Source organism: Oncorhynchus gorbuscha, linkage group LG05 (assembly GCF_021184085.1).
Source record: "Oncorhynchus gorbuscha isolate QuinsamMale2020 ecotype Even-year linkage group LG05, OgorEven_v1.0, whole genome shotgun sequence".
NCBI lineage: Eukaryota > Metazoa > Chordata > Actinopteri > Salmoniformes > Salmonidae > Oncorhynchus > Oncorhynchus gorbuscha.
The window spans coordinates 96,697,762-96,713,573 of NC_060177.1; the positions used below are offsets into that span (position 1 = coordinate 96,697,762).

A 15,812-nucleotide genomic window follows, 5' to 3' on the forward strand; every position below is an offset into this window, starting at 1 on the left:
CCTCCCTATTTCCCCTTCCCCTCCTCCCTATTTCCCCTCCTCCCTATTTCCCCTCCTCCCTATTTCCCCTTCCTCTCCTCCCTATTTCCCCTTCCTCTCCTCCCTATTTCCCCTTCCCCTCCTCCCTATTTCCCCTTCCCCTCCTCCCTATTTCCCCTTCCCCTCCTCCCTATTTCCCCTTCCCCTCCCTATTTCCCCTTCCCCTCCTCCCTATTTCTCCTTCCCCGCCTCCTCCCTATTTCCCCTCCTCCCTATTTCCCCTTCCTCTCCTCCCTATTTCCCCTTCCCCTCCTCCCTATTTCCCCTCCTCCCTATTTCCCTTCCCCTCCTCCCTATTTCTCCTTCCCCTCCTCCCTATTTCCCCTCCTCCCTATTTCCCCTTCTCCTCCCTATTTCCCCTTCCTCTCCTCCCTATTTCCCTTCCCCTCCTCCCTATTTCCCCTCCTCCCTATTTCCCCTCCTCCCTATTTCCCCTCCTCCCTATTTCCCCTTCCTCTCCTCCCTATTTCCCCTTCCTCTCCTCCCTATTTCCCCTTCCTCTCCTCCCTATTTCCCCTTCCCCTCCTCCCTATTTCCCCTTCCCCTCCTCCCTATTTCCCCTTCCTATTTCCCTTCCTCCTCCCTATTTCCCCTTCCTATTTCCCCTTCCTCTCCTCCCTATTTCCCTTCCTCCAGAGCTATTTCCCTCCTCCCTATTTCCCCTCCCTATTTCCCCTCCTCCTATTTCCCCTCCCTATTTCCCCTCCCTAACAGGCCTCCCTATTTCCCCCACCCTATTTCCCCTTCCTCCCTATTTCCCCTTCCTCTCCTCCCTATTTCCCCTTCCTCCCTATTTCCCCTTCCTCCCTATTTCCCCTCCTCCCTATTTCCCCTCCTCCCTATTTCTCCTTCCCCTCCTCCCTATTTCCCCTCCTCCCTTTTCTCCTTCCCCTCCCTATTTCCTTCCTCCCTATTTCCCTTCCTCCCTATTTCCCCTTCCTCCCTATTTCCCCTTCCTCCCTATTTCCCCTTCCTCCCTCCCTATTTCCCCTTCCTCTCCTCCCTATTTCCCCTTCCCCCTCCCTATTTCCCCTCCTCCCTATTTCCCCTCCTCCCTATTTCCCCTCCTCCCTATTTCCCCTTCCTCTTCTCCTCCTCCCTATTTCCCCTTCCCCTCCTCCCTATTTCCCCTCCCTATTTCCCCTTCCTCTCCTCCCTATTTCCCCTCCCTATTTCCCCTTCCTCTCCTCCCTATTTCCCCTTCCCCTCCAGAGCGTTGGACTAGTAACCGGAAGGTTGCGAGTTCAAACCCCCGAGCTGACAAGATACAAATCTGTCATTCCGCCCCTGAACAGGCAGTTAACCCACAGTTCCCAGGCCGTCATTGAAAATAAGAATATGTTCTTAACTGACTTGCCTGGTTAAATAAAGGTAAAATTAAAGTAAATTAAATTTCCCCTTCCTCTCCTCCCTATTTCCCCTTCCTCTCCTCCCTATTTCCTCTCCTCCCTATTTCCCCTCCTCCCTATTTCCCCTCCTCCCTATTTCCCCTTCCTCTCCTCCCTATTTCCCCTCCTCCCTATTTCCCCTTCCCCTCCTCCCTATTTCCCCATCCCTCCTCCCTATTTCCCCCTCCTCCCTATTTCCCCTTCCTCTCCTCCCTATTTCCCCTCTCCCTCTCTTCCCTCCTCCCTATTTCCCCTCCTCCCTATTTCCCCTTCCTCCCTCCCTATTTCCCCTCCCTATTTTCCCTTCCTCTCCTCCCTATTTCCCCTTCCCCTCCTCCCTATTTCCCCATCCCCTCCTCCCTATTTCCCCTTCCTCCCTATTTCCCCTTCCTCTCCTCCCTATTTCCCCTTCCCCTCCAGAGCGTTGGACTAGTAACCGGAAGGTTGCGAGTTCAAACCCCCGAGCTGACAAGATACAAATCTGTCGTTCCGCCCCTGAACAGGCAGTGAACCCACTAGGCCGTCATTGAAAATAAGAATATGTTCTTAACTGACTTGCCTGGTTAAATAAAGGTAAAATTAAAGTAAATTACATTTCCCCTTCCTCTCCTCCCTATTTCCCCTTCCTCTCCTCCCTATTTCCTCTCCTCCCTATTTCCTCTCCTCCCTATTTCCCCTCCTCCCTATTTCCCCTCCTCCCTATTTCCCCTCCTCCCTATTTCCCCTTCCCCTCCTCCCTCTCTCCCCTTCCCCTCCTCTCTCTCCCCCTCTCTCCTCCCTCTCCCCTCCTCCCCCCTCCTCTCATCCCTCTCTCAGCCTCCCTCTCTCCCTCTCTCTCCTCCCTCTCTCCCCTTCCCTCCCCCTCTCTCCTCCCTCTCTCTCCTCCCTCTCTCCCCTTCCTCTCCTCCCTCTCTCCTCTCTCTCCTCCCTCTCTCGCCTTCCCTCTCCCCCTTCCCCTCCTCCCTCTCTCCCTTTCTCTCCCCTTCCCCTCCTCCCTCTCTCCCCTTCCTCTCCTCCCTCTCTCCCTTTCCTCCCCCCTCTCTCAGCCTCCCTCTCTCCCTTTTTCTCCTCCCTCTCTCCCCTTCCTCCTCCTCTCTCCCCTTCCCTCCTCTCCTCCCCTTCCTCTCATCCCTCTCTCAGCCTGCCTCTCTCCTTCCTCTCCCCCCTCTCCCCCCTCCCTCTCTCCCTTTCTCTCCCCTTCCCCTCCTCCCTCTCTCCCCCTTCCCCTCCTCCCTCTCTCCCCTTCCTCTCCCCCTCTCTCAGCCTCCCTCTCTCCCTTTTCTCCTCCCTCTCTCCCCTTCCCCTCCTCTCTCCCCTCTCCCTTCCTCTCCTCCCCTTCCTCTCATCCCTCTCTCAGCCTCCTCTCTCCTTCCTCTCCCCCTCCTCTCCCCCTCCTCCCTTTCTCCCCTTCCCCTCCTCCCTCTCTCCCCTTCCCCTCTCTCCTCCCTCTCTCCCTTCCCCTCCTCCCTCTCTCCCTCTCTCCCCCTTCCCCTCCCTCCCTCTCCCCTCTCTCCCTTCCTCCTCCCTCTCCCCCTTCCTCTCCCCCTCCCCTCCCCTCCTTCCTCTCTCCCCTTTCTCTCCCTTTCCCTCCTCCCTCTCTCCCTTTCTCTCCCCTTCACCTCCTCCCTCTCTCCCCTTCACCTCCTCCCTCTCTCCCTTTCTCTCCCCTTCACCTCCTCCCTCTCTCCCTTTCTCTCCCCTTCCCCTCCTCCCTCTCTCCCCTCTCCCCCTCCTCTCATCCCTCTCTCAGCCTCCCTCTCTCCCTCTCCCTCTCTCCTCTCTCCCCTTCCTCCCCTCCCTCCTCCCTCTCTCCCTTTCTCTCCCTTTCCCCTCCTCCCTCTCTCCCTTTCTCTCCCCTTCCCCTCCTCCCTCTCTCCCTTTCTCTCCCTTCCCCTCCTCCCTCTCTCCTTTCCCTCCTCCCTCTCTCTCCCCTTCCCCCCTCCTCCCTCTCTCCCTCTCCCCCCCCTCCTCTCATCCCTCTCTCAGCCTCCCTCTCTCCCTCTCTCTCCTCCCTCTCTCCCCTTCCTCTCCCCCCTCCCCTCCTCCCTCTCTCCCTTTCTCTCCCTTTCCCCTCCTCCCTCTCTCCCTTTCTCTCCCCTTCACCTCCTCCCTCCCTCTCTCCCTTCACCTCCTCCCTCTCTCCCCTTCACCTCCTCCCTCTCTCCCCCTTCACCTCCTCCCTCTCTCCCTTTCTCTCCCCTTCACCTCCTCCCCCTCTCTCCCTTTCTCTCCCCTTCACCTCCTCCCTCTCTCCCTTTCTCTCCCTTCACCTCCTCCCTCTCTCCCTTTCTCTCCCTTCACCTCCTCCCTCTCTCCCTTTCTCTCCCCTTCACCTCCTCCCTCTCTCCCTTTCTCTCCCCTTCACCTCCTCCCTCTCTCCCTTTCTCTCCCTTCACCTCCTCCCTCTCTCCCCTTCACCTCCTCCCTCTCTCCCTTCTCCCTCCTCCCTCTCTCCCTTTCTCTCCCCTTCACCTCCTCCCTCTCTCCCTTTCTCTCCCCTTCACCTCCTCCCTCTCCCCTCCCTTTCTCTCCCCTTTCACCTCCTCCCTCTCTCCCCTCCTCTCATCCCTCTCCCTCCCTTTCTCTCCTCCCTCTCTCCCCTTCCTCTCCTCCCTCTCTCCCTTTCTCTCAGCCTCCCTCTCTCCCTCTCTCCCCTCCTCCTCTCCCCCTCCTCTCCTCCCTCTCTCCCTTTCTCTCTCCCCCCCCCCCTCCTTCCTCTCTCAGCCTCCCTCTCTCCCTTTCTCTCCTCCCTCTCCCCCCCCTCCTCTCCTCCCCTCTCTCCCTTTCTCTCAGCCTCCCTCTCTCCCTCTCTCCCCTTCCTCTCCTCCCTCTCTCTCCCTCCCCCCCTCTCTCCCTCTCACCCTCTCCCCTTCCCCTCCTCCCTCTCTTCCCTTCCCCTCCTCTCTCAGCCTCCCTCTCTCCCTTTCTCTCCTCCCTCTCTCCTCTTCCCCCCCTCCTCTCATCCCTCTCTCCCTTTCTCTCCCCTTCCCCTCCCTCTCTCCCCCTCCCTCTCATCCCTCTCTCCCCTCCAGCTCTCTCTCCTCCCTCCTCCCCTTCCTCTCCCCTCCCTTCTCTCCTCCCTCTCTCCCCTTCCTCTCCTCCCTCTCTCCCTTTCTCTCCTCCCTCTCTCCCCTTCCCCTCCTCTCTCTCCCTCCCCCCCTCCTCCCTCTCTCCCTCTCCCTTCCCCTCCCTCCTCCCTCTCTTCCCTTCCCCTCCTCTCTCAGCCTCCCTCTCTCCCTTTCTCTCCTCCCTCTCTCCTCTTCCCCCCTCCTCTCATCCCTCTCTCCCTTTCTCTCCCCTTCCCCTCCTCTCCCTCCCTCTCTCCCCTCTCCTCTCCTCCCCTTCCTCTCATCCCTCTCTCAGCCTCCCTCTCTCCCCTTCCTCTCCTCCCCCTCCTCTCCTCAGCTCTCTCCCTTTCTCTCAGCCTCCCTCTCTCCCCTTCCCTCTCCCCCTCTCCTCTCCCTCTCTCCCTCTCTCCCCTTCCTCTCCCCCTCCTCTCCTCCCTCTCTCCCTTTCTCTCCCCTTCCCCTCCTCCCTCTCCCCTTCCCCTCCTTCCTCTCTCCCCTTCCCCCTCCTCTCTCAGCCTCCCTCTCTCCCTTTCTCTCCTCCCTCTCTCCTCTTCCCCCCTCCTCTCATCCCTCTCTCCCTTTCTCTCCCCTTCCCCTCCTCCCTCTCTCCCCCTCCTCTCATCCCTCCCCTCCTCTCATCCCTCTCTCAGCCTCCCTCTCTCTCCTCCCTCTCTCCCTTCCTCTCCCCTCCTCTCTCTCCCTCCCTCTCTCCCCTTCCTCTCCTCCCTCTCTCCCTTTCTCTCCTCCCTCTCTCCCCCCTTCCCCTCCTCTCTCCTCCCTCTCTCCCCTTCCTCTCCTCCCCTTCCTCTCATCCCTCTCTCAGCCTCCCTCTCTCCCCTTCCTCTCCTCCCCCCCTCCTCTCATCCCTCTCTCCCTTCCTCTCCTCCCTCTCTCCCCCTCTCTCCCTCTCCCTCCTCTCCTCCCTCTCTCCCTTTCTCTCCCCCTCTCCTCCCTTTCTCTCCTCCCTCTCTCCCTTTCTCTCCTCCCTCTCTCCCTTTCTCTCCCCTTCCCCTCCTCCCCTTCCTCTCATCCCTCTCTCAGCCTCCCTCTCTCCCCTTCCTCTTCCCCTTCCCCTCCTCCATCTCTCCCCTTCCTCTCCTCCCTCTCTCCCTTTCTCTCCCCTTCCCCTCCTCTCTCCTCCCTCTCTCCCCCTTCCTCTCCTCCCTCTCCCCTTTCTCTCTCCCCTTCCCTCCTCTCTCCTCCCTCTCTCCCCCCTCTCCTCCCTCTCTCCCCTTCCTCTCCCCCTTCTCCTCCCTCTCTCCCCCTTCTCTCTCACCTTCCTCTTCTCTCCCCCTCCCTCTCTCTCCCTCTCTCCCCCCCTCCTCTCCTCCCTCTCTCTCCCTTTCTCTCCTCCCTCTCTCCCTTTCTCTCCTCCCTCTCTCCCCTTCCTCTCCTCCCTCTCTCCCCCTCCTCTCCTCCCTCTCTCCCTTTCTCTCCCCTTCCTCTTCTCCCCCCCTCCTCTCCTCCCTCTCCCCCCCTCCTCTCCCTCCCTCTCTCCTCCCTCTCTCCCCCTCCTCTCCTCCCTCTCTCTCTCTCCCTCTCTCCCCTTCCTCTTCTCTCCCCCCCTCTCTCCTCCCTCTCCCCCCCCTCCTCTCCTCCCTCTCCCCCTCTCCTCCCTCTCCCCCCTCCTCTCCTTCCTCTCCCCCCTCCTCTCCCCCTCCCTCTCCCCCTCTCCCCCTCCTCTCCTCCCTCTCTCCCTTTCTGTCCCCTTCCTCCTCTCTCCCCTTCCTCTTCTCTCCCCCCCTTCCTCTCCTCCCTCTCCCCCTCCTCTCATCCCCCTCCTCTCCTCCCTCTCTCCCCTCCCTCTCCCCCCTCCTCTCATCCCTCTCTCCCCCTCCCTCTCCCCCTCTCCTCCCATCAATCTCCCCCTCCTCTCCTCCCTCTCTCCCTTTCTCTCCCCCTTTCTCTCCCCTTCCTCTCCCCCCTCCTCTCCTCCCTCTCTCCCCTTCCTCTCTCCCCCTCCTCTCCTCCCTCTCTCCCTGTTGGTGTTCTGTAAACTGCTGGATCTGATTAGTGTGTGCTCTCCTTTTGTTCATTCCCTGTCGCCAGAACGCAATGTACTAAAACAACTTTAAAACAGTGTACGGATGAACTAACGTCAACGATAGCTTTACCACTGTGTACCGCAGCTCGTCGTGTGTGTCTGTTATAACATAGTTTCTCTACAGCCACATAGTTTCAGCCTGACTCAACCTCTCCTCAGTAAAATAATTAGCTCCCTCTTTCTATTTTTCTCCTCTCTCTCTCTCTCTCTGTCTCTGTCTCTGTCTCTGTCTCGCTCTCTCATACCTCGCTGGCAGAAGTATGTGAAACAGTTTAGTAGTGTTTGAACCTGTAGCAGTGCTTGTCTGTTGTGGATTATACACCTAAGCGTGCACCATTACCTGACATGGGTTGGTTCAAAATAGAGCACGATATCAAATAAAAGTGTATTTGTCAGGGGTTGTAGCAGGGGTTGTAGCAGGGGTTGTAGCAGGGGTTGTAGCAGGGGTTGTAAGCAGGGGTTGTAGCAGGGGTTGTAGCAGGGGTTGTATAGCAGGGGTTGTAAGCAGGGGTTGTAAGCAGGGGTTGTAGCAGCGGTTGTAGCAGGGGTTGTAGCAGGGGTTGTAGCAGGGGTTGTAGCAGGGGTTGTAGCAGGGGTTGTAGCAGGGGTTGTAGCAGGGGTTGTAGCCTTTTGTAAGCAAGGGTTGTTAGCAGGGGTTGTAGCAGGGGTTGTAGCAAGGGTTGTAAGCAAGGGTTGTATAGCAGGGGTTGTAGCAGGGGTTGTAGCAGGGGTTGTAGCAGGGGTTGTAGCAGGGGTTGTAGCAGGGGTTGTAGCAAGGGTTGTAAGCAAGGGTTGTATAGCAGGGGTTGTAGCAGGGGTTGTAGCAAGGGTTGTAAGCAAGGGTTGTATAGCAGCGGTTGTAGCTCCTTAAATCAATAAATTAACCATTCAAGTAGATATATTACAGTGAGCAGTGTCAGAATCTAAATATACATGCATAGTGTGTAAACACTTGTAGTAGGTATAATAGGATGAGCTATGTGGAGAGTACAGTGACAGTTGAAGTCAGAAGTTTACATACACCTAAGCCAAATACATTTAAAAACTCAGTTTTTCACAATTCCTGACATTTAATCCCAGTAAAAATCCCTGTTTTAGGTCAGTTAGGATCACCACTTTATTTCAAGAATGTGAAATGTCAGAATAATACTAGAGAGAATGATTTATTTCAGCTTTTATTTCTTTCATCACATTCCCAGTGGGTCAGAAGTTTTACACTCAATTAGTATTTGGTAGCATTGCCTTTAAATTGTTTAACTTGGGTCAAATATTTCGGGTAGCCTTCCACAAGCATCCCACAATAAATTGGGTGAATTTTGGCCCATTCCTCCTGACAGAGCTGGTGTAACTGAGTCAGGTTTGTAGGCCTCCTTGCTCACACACGCTTTGTCAGTTCTGCCCACAAATGTTCTATGGGATTGAGGTCAGGGCTTTGTGATGGCCACTCCAATACCTTGACTTTGTTGTCCTTAAGCCATTTTGCCACAACTGTGGAAGTATGCTTGTGGTCATTGTCCATGTGGAAGACCCATTTGCGACAAAGCTTTAACTTCCTGACTGATGTCTTGATGTTGCTTCAATATATCCACATAATTTTTCTTTCCTCATGATGCCATCTATTTTGTGAAGTGCACAAGTTCCTCCTGCAGCAAAGCACCCCCACAACATGATGCTGCCACCCACGTGCTTCACGGTTTGGATGGTGTTCTTCAGCTTGCAAGCTTCCCCCTTTTTCCTCCAAACATAATGATGGTCATTGTGATCTTTGTCCCCATGTACAGTTGCAAACCGTAGTCCGGTGCTTTTTTATGTTGGTTTTGGAGCAGTGGCTTCTTCTTTGCTGAGTGGCATTTCAAGGTTATGTTGATATAGGACTTGTCTAACTGTGGATATAGATACTTTTGTACCTGTTTCCTCCAGCATCTTCACAAGGTCCTTTGCTGTTGTTCTGGGATTGATTTGCACTTTTTGCACCAAAGTATGTTAGTCTCTAGGAGACAGAACGTATCTCCTTCCTGAGCGGTATGGAAACTTCTGACTTCAACTTTACATGGGGCATCAGACTCAAGGTGCAGGGCAGAGTACCTGGGAGGTAGCCGGCAAGAGGTAGCTGTTCTACAGTCTGATGGTTTGGCGATAGAAGCTGTGTCTCAGTCTCTTGGTTCCAGCTCGGATGTACCTGTACTGCCTCTGTCTGCTAGATGGTAGCGGGGTGAGCAGACTGTGGTTCGGGTGGCTGAGCTCCTTAATGATCTTCTTGGTCTTCCTTTGACACAGAGTGCTTTAAATGTCCTGGAGGGCAAGCAGGCCCACATTATAAAATACTTTAGCATACGATTTCATTGTCTTTTACATATAACCTGTAGGGAACACAGTATGGCATGTCGGTCTCTCGGTTATGGGTGGGGGAGTGAAAAGGATGCAAAATAAAAACTGTAGTTTTTCCTATAGTGAAAAAAGTGTGTTTTTGTGGATATTATTGTAGTATTTACTGTATTATACTATAACATTCAATACCAAGTACTACACATGATGGATGGATACTACAGTGTGTAGTACAGTATACTACAGTTTACTCTAACATTCCATAGTAAGTACTGTAGTTTTCTATAGTAAACGGTGGTATGTTTTCATGTGGGGCGTGCCCCATGGTTATGCATTGGGCTGACCGCACCACACTCTGGAGTGCCATGTGGTTGAGGGCAGTTCCTGTACCAGGCAGGGATGTTGACACCATTTCAGGCACCATTTCAGGTTTTTAAGTGAAGTCCATGCCGAAGGAACTTGAAGCTTTTTTCTTTTTTTTTTTCAATTTAAAGTTTTTTTTAAAAGTTTTCTTGTTTTTCAATCAACCAACAAAACACATTCCACATTCACAGAGGTGACAGGCTTAACTTTTAAAATAATAATAATAATAATAATACATTTGAAAAAATAAAAATACAATTAAAATGAATGATAAAATCAAATTAAAACATTTATTTTTCTTAATCTATTTATTTTCCTTGGTGCATATATATATACATACAGTGCTTGCGAAAGTATTCGGCCCCCTTGAACTTTGCGACCTTTTGCCACATTTCAGGCTTCAAACATAAAGATATAAAACTGTATTTTTTGTGAAGAATCAACAACAAGTGGGACACAATCATGAAGTGGAACGACATTTATTGGATATTTCAAACTTTTTAACAAATCAAAAACTGAAAAATTGGGCGTGCAAACCGCACCGCTTCTTAACACAGCGCCACCCAACCCGGAAACCAGCCGCACCAATGTGTCGGAGGAAACACTGCACTGCGCCCGGCCCGCCACAGGAGTCGCTGGTGCGCAATGAGACAAGGACATCCCTACCGGCCAAACCCTCCCTAACCTGGACGACGCTAGGCCAATTGTGCGTCGCCCCACCGACCTCCCGGTCGCGGCTGGCTGCGACAGAGCCTGGGCGCGAACCCAGAGTCTCTGGTGGCACAGCTAGCGCTGCGATGCATATGTATGGCTAAAATGGCTATAACTCGATAGCTAGCTAACCAATAACTGTATTGATGTAATTGAGAGACAACAAGTGCAACTATATTTATGTTTTCAATAAACATTGGAGGATATTTTCCATGTCAACAATCTACCCCGTCTGTTTTTCCCCATGGTTACGCACGCCTCTGTTTTGTTTCTAGACAACCAACATGGATAAGAGCGTCTGCTAAATGACTTAAATGTAATGTAATGTCTACAGCAGAGAGGAACTGCAAAGAAATGTTGCTAAGCTAACATTAGTTTTGAGGTTTGGTCTTACCAGGTTTGAGTAATGTCACGGTCCATCAGTTCCCGAGGTAGCAAGCCACTCCATTTCCACAGCCTTCATCCCCTTTTCAATGACCAAACTTGTTTCTTTTTAACAGATAATTGCTGTCTGTCTGCTGTTGACAGCATAGTCCTTGGTGAAACTTTGTATTGTAGCTAATGTTGTCCATGCTTGTTGTGGCCATGACTGTCGGGTGATGAGGCTACGTTCTCACGTCATACTAGACCAGCAGCTGCCAGAGAAGCAACACTGGGGTTTAAAGTTGTCATGTAATTTTCAAAGAATTGAATTCTCTGATCCATTTCTAGCTATTGTTCCATACCAGTAATGTCATTGTTACAGAACCAATTTACTGCAACGTGTTTCCTGGTATGACTCTAGTGCCTTTTGTTCTTCTCTTCTTCCCATAGAGAGAGGAGAGCGGTCTGTCAGCAGGGGTACTGAGGCCACGCCCCCATATGGCTATCAGCTGGACCTGGACTTCCTGAAGTATGTGGACGACATACAGCGTGGCAACACCATCAAGAGGCTGAACATCCAGCGGAAATCCAGGCCTGTCCGGCCGACGGCGGAGCCCGTGCCCAGGGGAGGTTACTCTGGTGGGGGCAGTGGGTACAGTGGGCAGGGCCAGGCTGAATGGACCTCCACAGGCTCCCTACCCTCCTCCAGTGAAGAGGCACAGCAGAGTCCCCTCTTCTACCCCTCACCCCAGCCTCACCCTCCCCCCACCCTGATTTACCACGCCCATGCCCCTCTCCCTTCCTGTGAGACTCCCCCTCCCCTTCCTCCCCTACCCCCCGAGGGCTACCTGATCGTCCCCGCCGAAGCCCACCAACGGCCCCTTCTCCCGCCCCCCTCTCTGTGGGAACCTCCCCTCCTCAACCCCCAGGTTGAGAAGACCCTGATGGAGACGAGGAGGAGGTTAGAACAAGAGCGCCACCTCATGCAGCCCCCTCCCCCTCCGAACCCCCTGGCCCTGCTCCTCGCCACCGCCTGGCCTCCTTCGGAGGGATGGGGGGTCCAGCACCTCCCTGTTCTCCCCCTGCTTCCCAACGGGGGTGGAGGTAGTGGAGAGTACAACCCCTACTACACTTCCATGGGTTCCTCTATGCACCACAGCCCCATGTCCTCGGGCATGACCACGCCGGCCACCAGCGTGTCTCCACTCCACCTGCAGCACATCCGGGAGCAGATGGTGGTGGCACTGCGGAGGCTGAAGGAGCTAGAGGAGAAGGTGAGGACCATACCTGTCCTGCAGGTGAAGATAGCCGTGCTGCAGGAGGAGAAGAGACAGATGACCTGTCAGAAGAACCAACGGCTGGGGGTGGGGGGCATAGTGGGGGAGGGGTTCAGGAAGAGGTCCTATAGCGTGGGCAGTGCTGACCAGCTGGACCCCCAGACACATACCCTACAGACCCAGGAGCTGCACATCATGGAGCCAGAGGGCCAGGAGTGTCAGGGCCATAGTCAGAGTACCAAGGGGATGGAGGAGTTCAGGAGGCTGGCTGCAGAGGTCCAAGCCCTGGGGACAAACAGCCAGGATCAAGGATCTCACCAGGCCAGGCGGACCCAGACCTCCCTCCCTCTCACTCACAATAACAACAACCAGCTCACCTCCACGGCGGTCGGCCCAGATGAGAACATGAACGACGCCACGGTGGTCGCCCAGAGGAAGTCGCCGGTGATGACGATGGTACAACAACGACGCTTCTACTGTGACGTCGGAATGGCGACGGAGCAACGTGAGACTCTCAGTGCTGGGACGGGCGTGACGGAAGCCATGTTGGGCGTGACCAGCGAGGTGGAGGCAGAGCTAGACTTGCAGCAGCAGACCATCGAGGCCCTGAAGGAGAAGATCTACCGGCTAGAGGTGGACCTGAGAGAGACCACCCACCTGATGGAGATGTCCAAGCTGAAGCTAGAGCTGCAGGCCGCTGGGGGAGCCAATAAGAAGAGGGCTGATAAAGGCTGCCAGGTGCGGCCAGACACCTACAGCATGGCCTGCCAGGCGCGGCCAGACACCCAGAGCACTGGCTCAGAGACCTGGAGAGTCCAGACACACAGCCAGGGAGTGGGGAACCATCTAGAGACCAGCCATGCCTCCACAGGGGAGACCCTCCACACTGTAGGGGTAGGGGTGTCCTGTCAACCCATCCTGAGACACACTGCTTCGGGTCCTGACCTGCCCATGGAGAGGTGGCTGGTGCAGGAGAGGGTAGAGGTGCAGGACCAGTGTGTGGGGAGGCAGTTGGAGGTGTGTGACCAGGGGGTGGGGGTGGAGGTGGGGCTGTGTGACCAGGGGGTGAACACTGATGAGGAAGTAGACAGTCTGGAGCTGTGTAAGGCCCAGGAGATCGAGGCCAGGGAGAGGGAGAGCAGGTCGGTGGGCGTTGGGGAGTGTTCTAGAGACGTCACCATCTCTCCCATCAGACAGCTGGTTACCACGGGGACTAACCCTGTCCTGGGCACCACCACGGACTCTGCTGTCATGGTAACCCCAGACACAGCCTCCCAACACACCAGCACCCTACTGGAGACCGCTAGCCAACACACCAACACAGAGACAGTGGTGCTAGCTGACGGCTGTACCAACACCCCCCTGCTCCACACGGCTGAGAAACACACCAGCACGCTAACCAATCACACAAGGACTGTCGCTGTGGGCGAGGGGCTGATCAAAGACCCACAGACCAAAACCAGGTACTTTTTCTATTAGATTCATTTAACCATTTAACAACACAATTTAACCACGTGGATATAATACAATACATTTAAATGTTTTGTGAACACATAAAAGTTTAAAAGAATGTTTCTATTGTGGTCGTCGTTAGGTCTGTTGCCGTGGGAAACACAGCGGAGGGCGACGGCGGTCCGGAGGAGGCATGGTCGGCCCAGACCAAAGAGGTGGGCGTCGGCCTGGTCGGCATCCACACTAACTTCCTGGTCGGCCTGAAGACTCGGAACATTGCATGTGGCCCCTCCCACCTGGATGGAACCGCTGTTACCCAGGAGACCATTGCAGTGACGACTGTTGTACCACCTCAGGCCCAGGCCATACCACCGCCCCAGCAGGTGGAGGGGGGGGCAGGTCTAGACCACTACATAGAGAGGCTTCAGAAGCTACTTCAGGAACAACAGATGCTGTTGACTGAGAACTACAGTGAGCTAGCGGATGCTTTCGGACAGCCCTGCTCTTCTCAGTTCACCCACTTTGGTTCTATCAACAGCCAGCTGGTCAACACTCTGACTTCTATCAGCTCTGTCATGAAGCATGGCAGTGCTGAGGATCTGAGAACACAGCGAGATAGCAGCAGCACCATGACAGGTAGGCCACACAGAATATCTAATAGGTTGAGTCATTACACCAGACAGACCATTTATCTACTGTTAGCCTGCTCTCTTCTCAGTCGGGTTGAGCTGAAAGAGGAACACAGTCACGTTGTAACATTACTGCTGAACTTTATAAATGTAACATTACTGCTGAACTTTATAAATGCTATTTTATGTTTTAGTAGGGTTATGTTTAGGTTAAGAATTGTTACAGGAACAGCCTCAACATTTAGCAGACACTTATCCAGAGCAACCTACAGTAGTGAATGCATTTTCATACTGATCCCCCGTGGGAATCGAACCCACAACCCAGACAGTATCACATAAAACATTACTGTCCCTCACCTGGTGACAGTTTGTTTTTGTCATTTTTATGAATCACCATTAGCTGCTGACAAGGCAGTTCAGCAAAAAGTGAGGCAGTTCTAGATTTTTAAAAGCATTACAATACATTCACAACACATGAAGTGTGTGCCCTCAGGCCTCTACTCTACTACCACTTATCTACAATACTAAATCCATGTGTACGTGTGTGTATAGTGCTTATGTTATTGTGTGTTTTTATGAATGTGTCTATGTTTGTGTTGCTTCACAGTCCCCGCTGTTCCATAAGGTGTGTTATCAGCTTTTAAAATCTAATTCTACTGCTGTATCAGTTATCTGATGTGGAATAGAGTTCCATGTAGTCATGGCTCTATGTAGTACTGTGGAATAGAGTTCCATGTAGTCATGGCTCTATGTAGTACTGTGGAATAGAGTTCCATGTAGTCATGGCTCTATGTAGTATTGTGGAATAGAGTTCCATGTAGTCATGGCTCTATGTAGTACTGTGGAATAGAGTTCCATGTAGTCATGGCTCTATGTAGTACTGTGGAATAGAGTTCCATGTAGTCATGGCTCTATGTAGTACTGTGGAATAGAGTTCCATGTAGTCATGGCTCTATGTAGTACTGTGGAATAGAGTTCCATGTAGTCATGGCTCTATGTAGTACTGTGGAATAGAGTTCCATGTAGTCATGGCTCTATGTAGTACTGTGGAATAGAGTTCCATGTAGTCTGTTCTGGACTTGGGGACTGTGAAGAGACCTCTGGTGGCATGTCTTGTGGGGTATGTATGGGTGTCTGAGCTGTGTGACAGTAGTTTAAACAGACAGCTCGGTACATTCAGCATGTCACTTCTCACAAATACAAGTAGTTATCAAGTAAATCACTCTTCCACTTTGAGCCAGGAGAGATTGACATGCATATTATTAATATTAGCGCTCTGTGTATATCCAAGTGCCAACCGTGCCTCCATGTTCTGAGACAATTGTAATTTTCCTAAGTTCCTCTTTGTTGCACCTGACCACAGGACTGAACAGTAGTCCAGGTGTGACAAAACTAGGGCCTGTAGAACCTGCCTTGTTGATAGTGTTGTTAAGAAGGTAGAAACTAGGGCCTGTAGAACCTGCCTTGTTGATAGTGTTGTTAAGAAGGTAGAAACTAGGGCCTGTAGGACCTGCCTTGTTGATAGTGTTGTTAAGAAGGTAGAAACTAGGGCCTGTAGGACCTGCCTTGTTGATAGTGCTGTTAAGAAGGTAGAAACTAGGGCCTGTAGGACCTGCCTTGTTGATAGTGTTGTTAAGAAGGCAGAAACTAGGGCCTGTAGGATCTGCCTTGTTGATAGTGTTGTTAAGAAGGTAGAAACTAGGGCCTGTAGGACCTGCCTTGTTGATAGTGTTGTTAAGAAGGTAGAAACTAGGACCTGCCTTGTTGATAGTGTTGTTAAGAAGGTAGAAACTAGGACCTGCCTTGTTGATAGTGTTGTTAAGAAGGTAGAAACTAGGACCTGCCTTGTTGATCGTGCTGTTAAGAAGGTAGAAACTAGGACCTGTGGGACCTGCCTTGTTGATTGTGTTGTTAAGAAGGTAGAAACTAGGGCCTGTAGGACCTGCCTTGTTGATTGTGCTGTTAAGAAGGTAGAAACTAGGGCCTGTAGGACCTGCCTTGTTGATAGTGTTGTTAAGAAGGTAGAAACTAGAGCCTGTAGGACCTGCCTTGTTGATAGTGCTGTTAAGAAGGTAGAAACTAGGGCCTGTAGGACCTGCCTTGTTGATAGTGTTGTTAAGAAGGTAGAAACTAGGGCCTGTAGGACCTGCCTT

General features: G+C 53.0%; 1 protein-coding gene across 1 annotated transcript in view; it reads left to right on the forward strand.

Moving 5' to 3' along the window:
* kank1a (KN motif and ankyrin repeat domains 1a) overlaps positions 1–15,812 on the forward strand; it is a 143,219-nt gene that overhangs the window by 83,820 nt on the left and 43,587 nt on the right. The window contains 5 exon segments of the mRNA XM_046348363.1: positions 10,752–11,296; positions 11,299–11,390; positions 11,392–13,041; positions 13,173–13,666; positions 15,406–15,434. Coding sequence (XP_046204319.1) covers positions 10,752–11,296; positions 11,299–11,390; positions 11,392–13,041; positions 13,173–13,666; positions 15,406–15,434 — 2,810 coding nt within the window.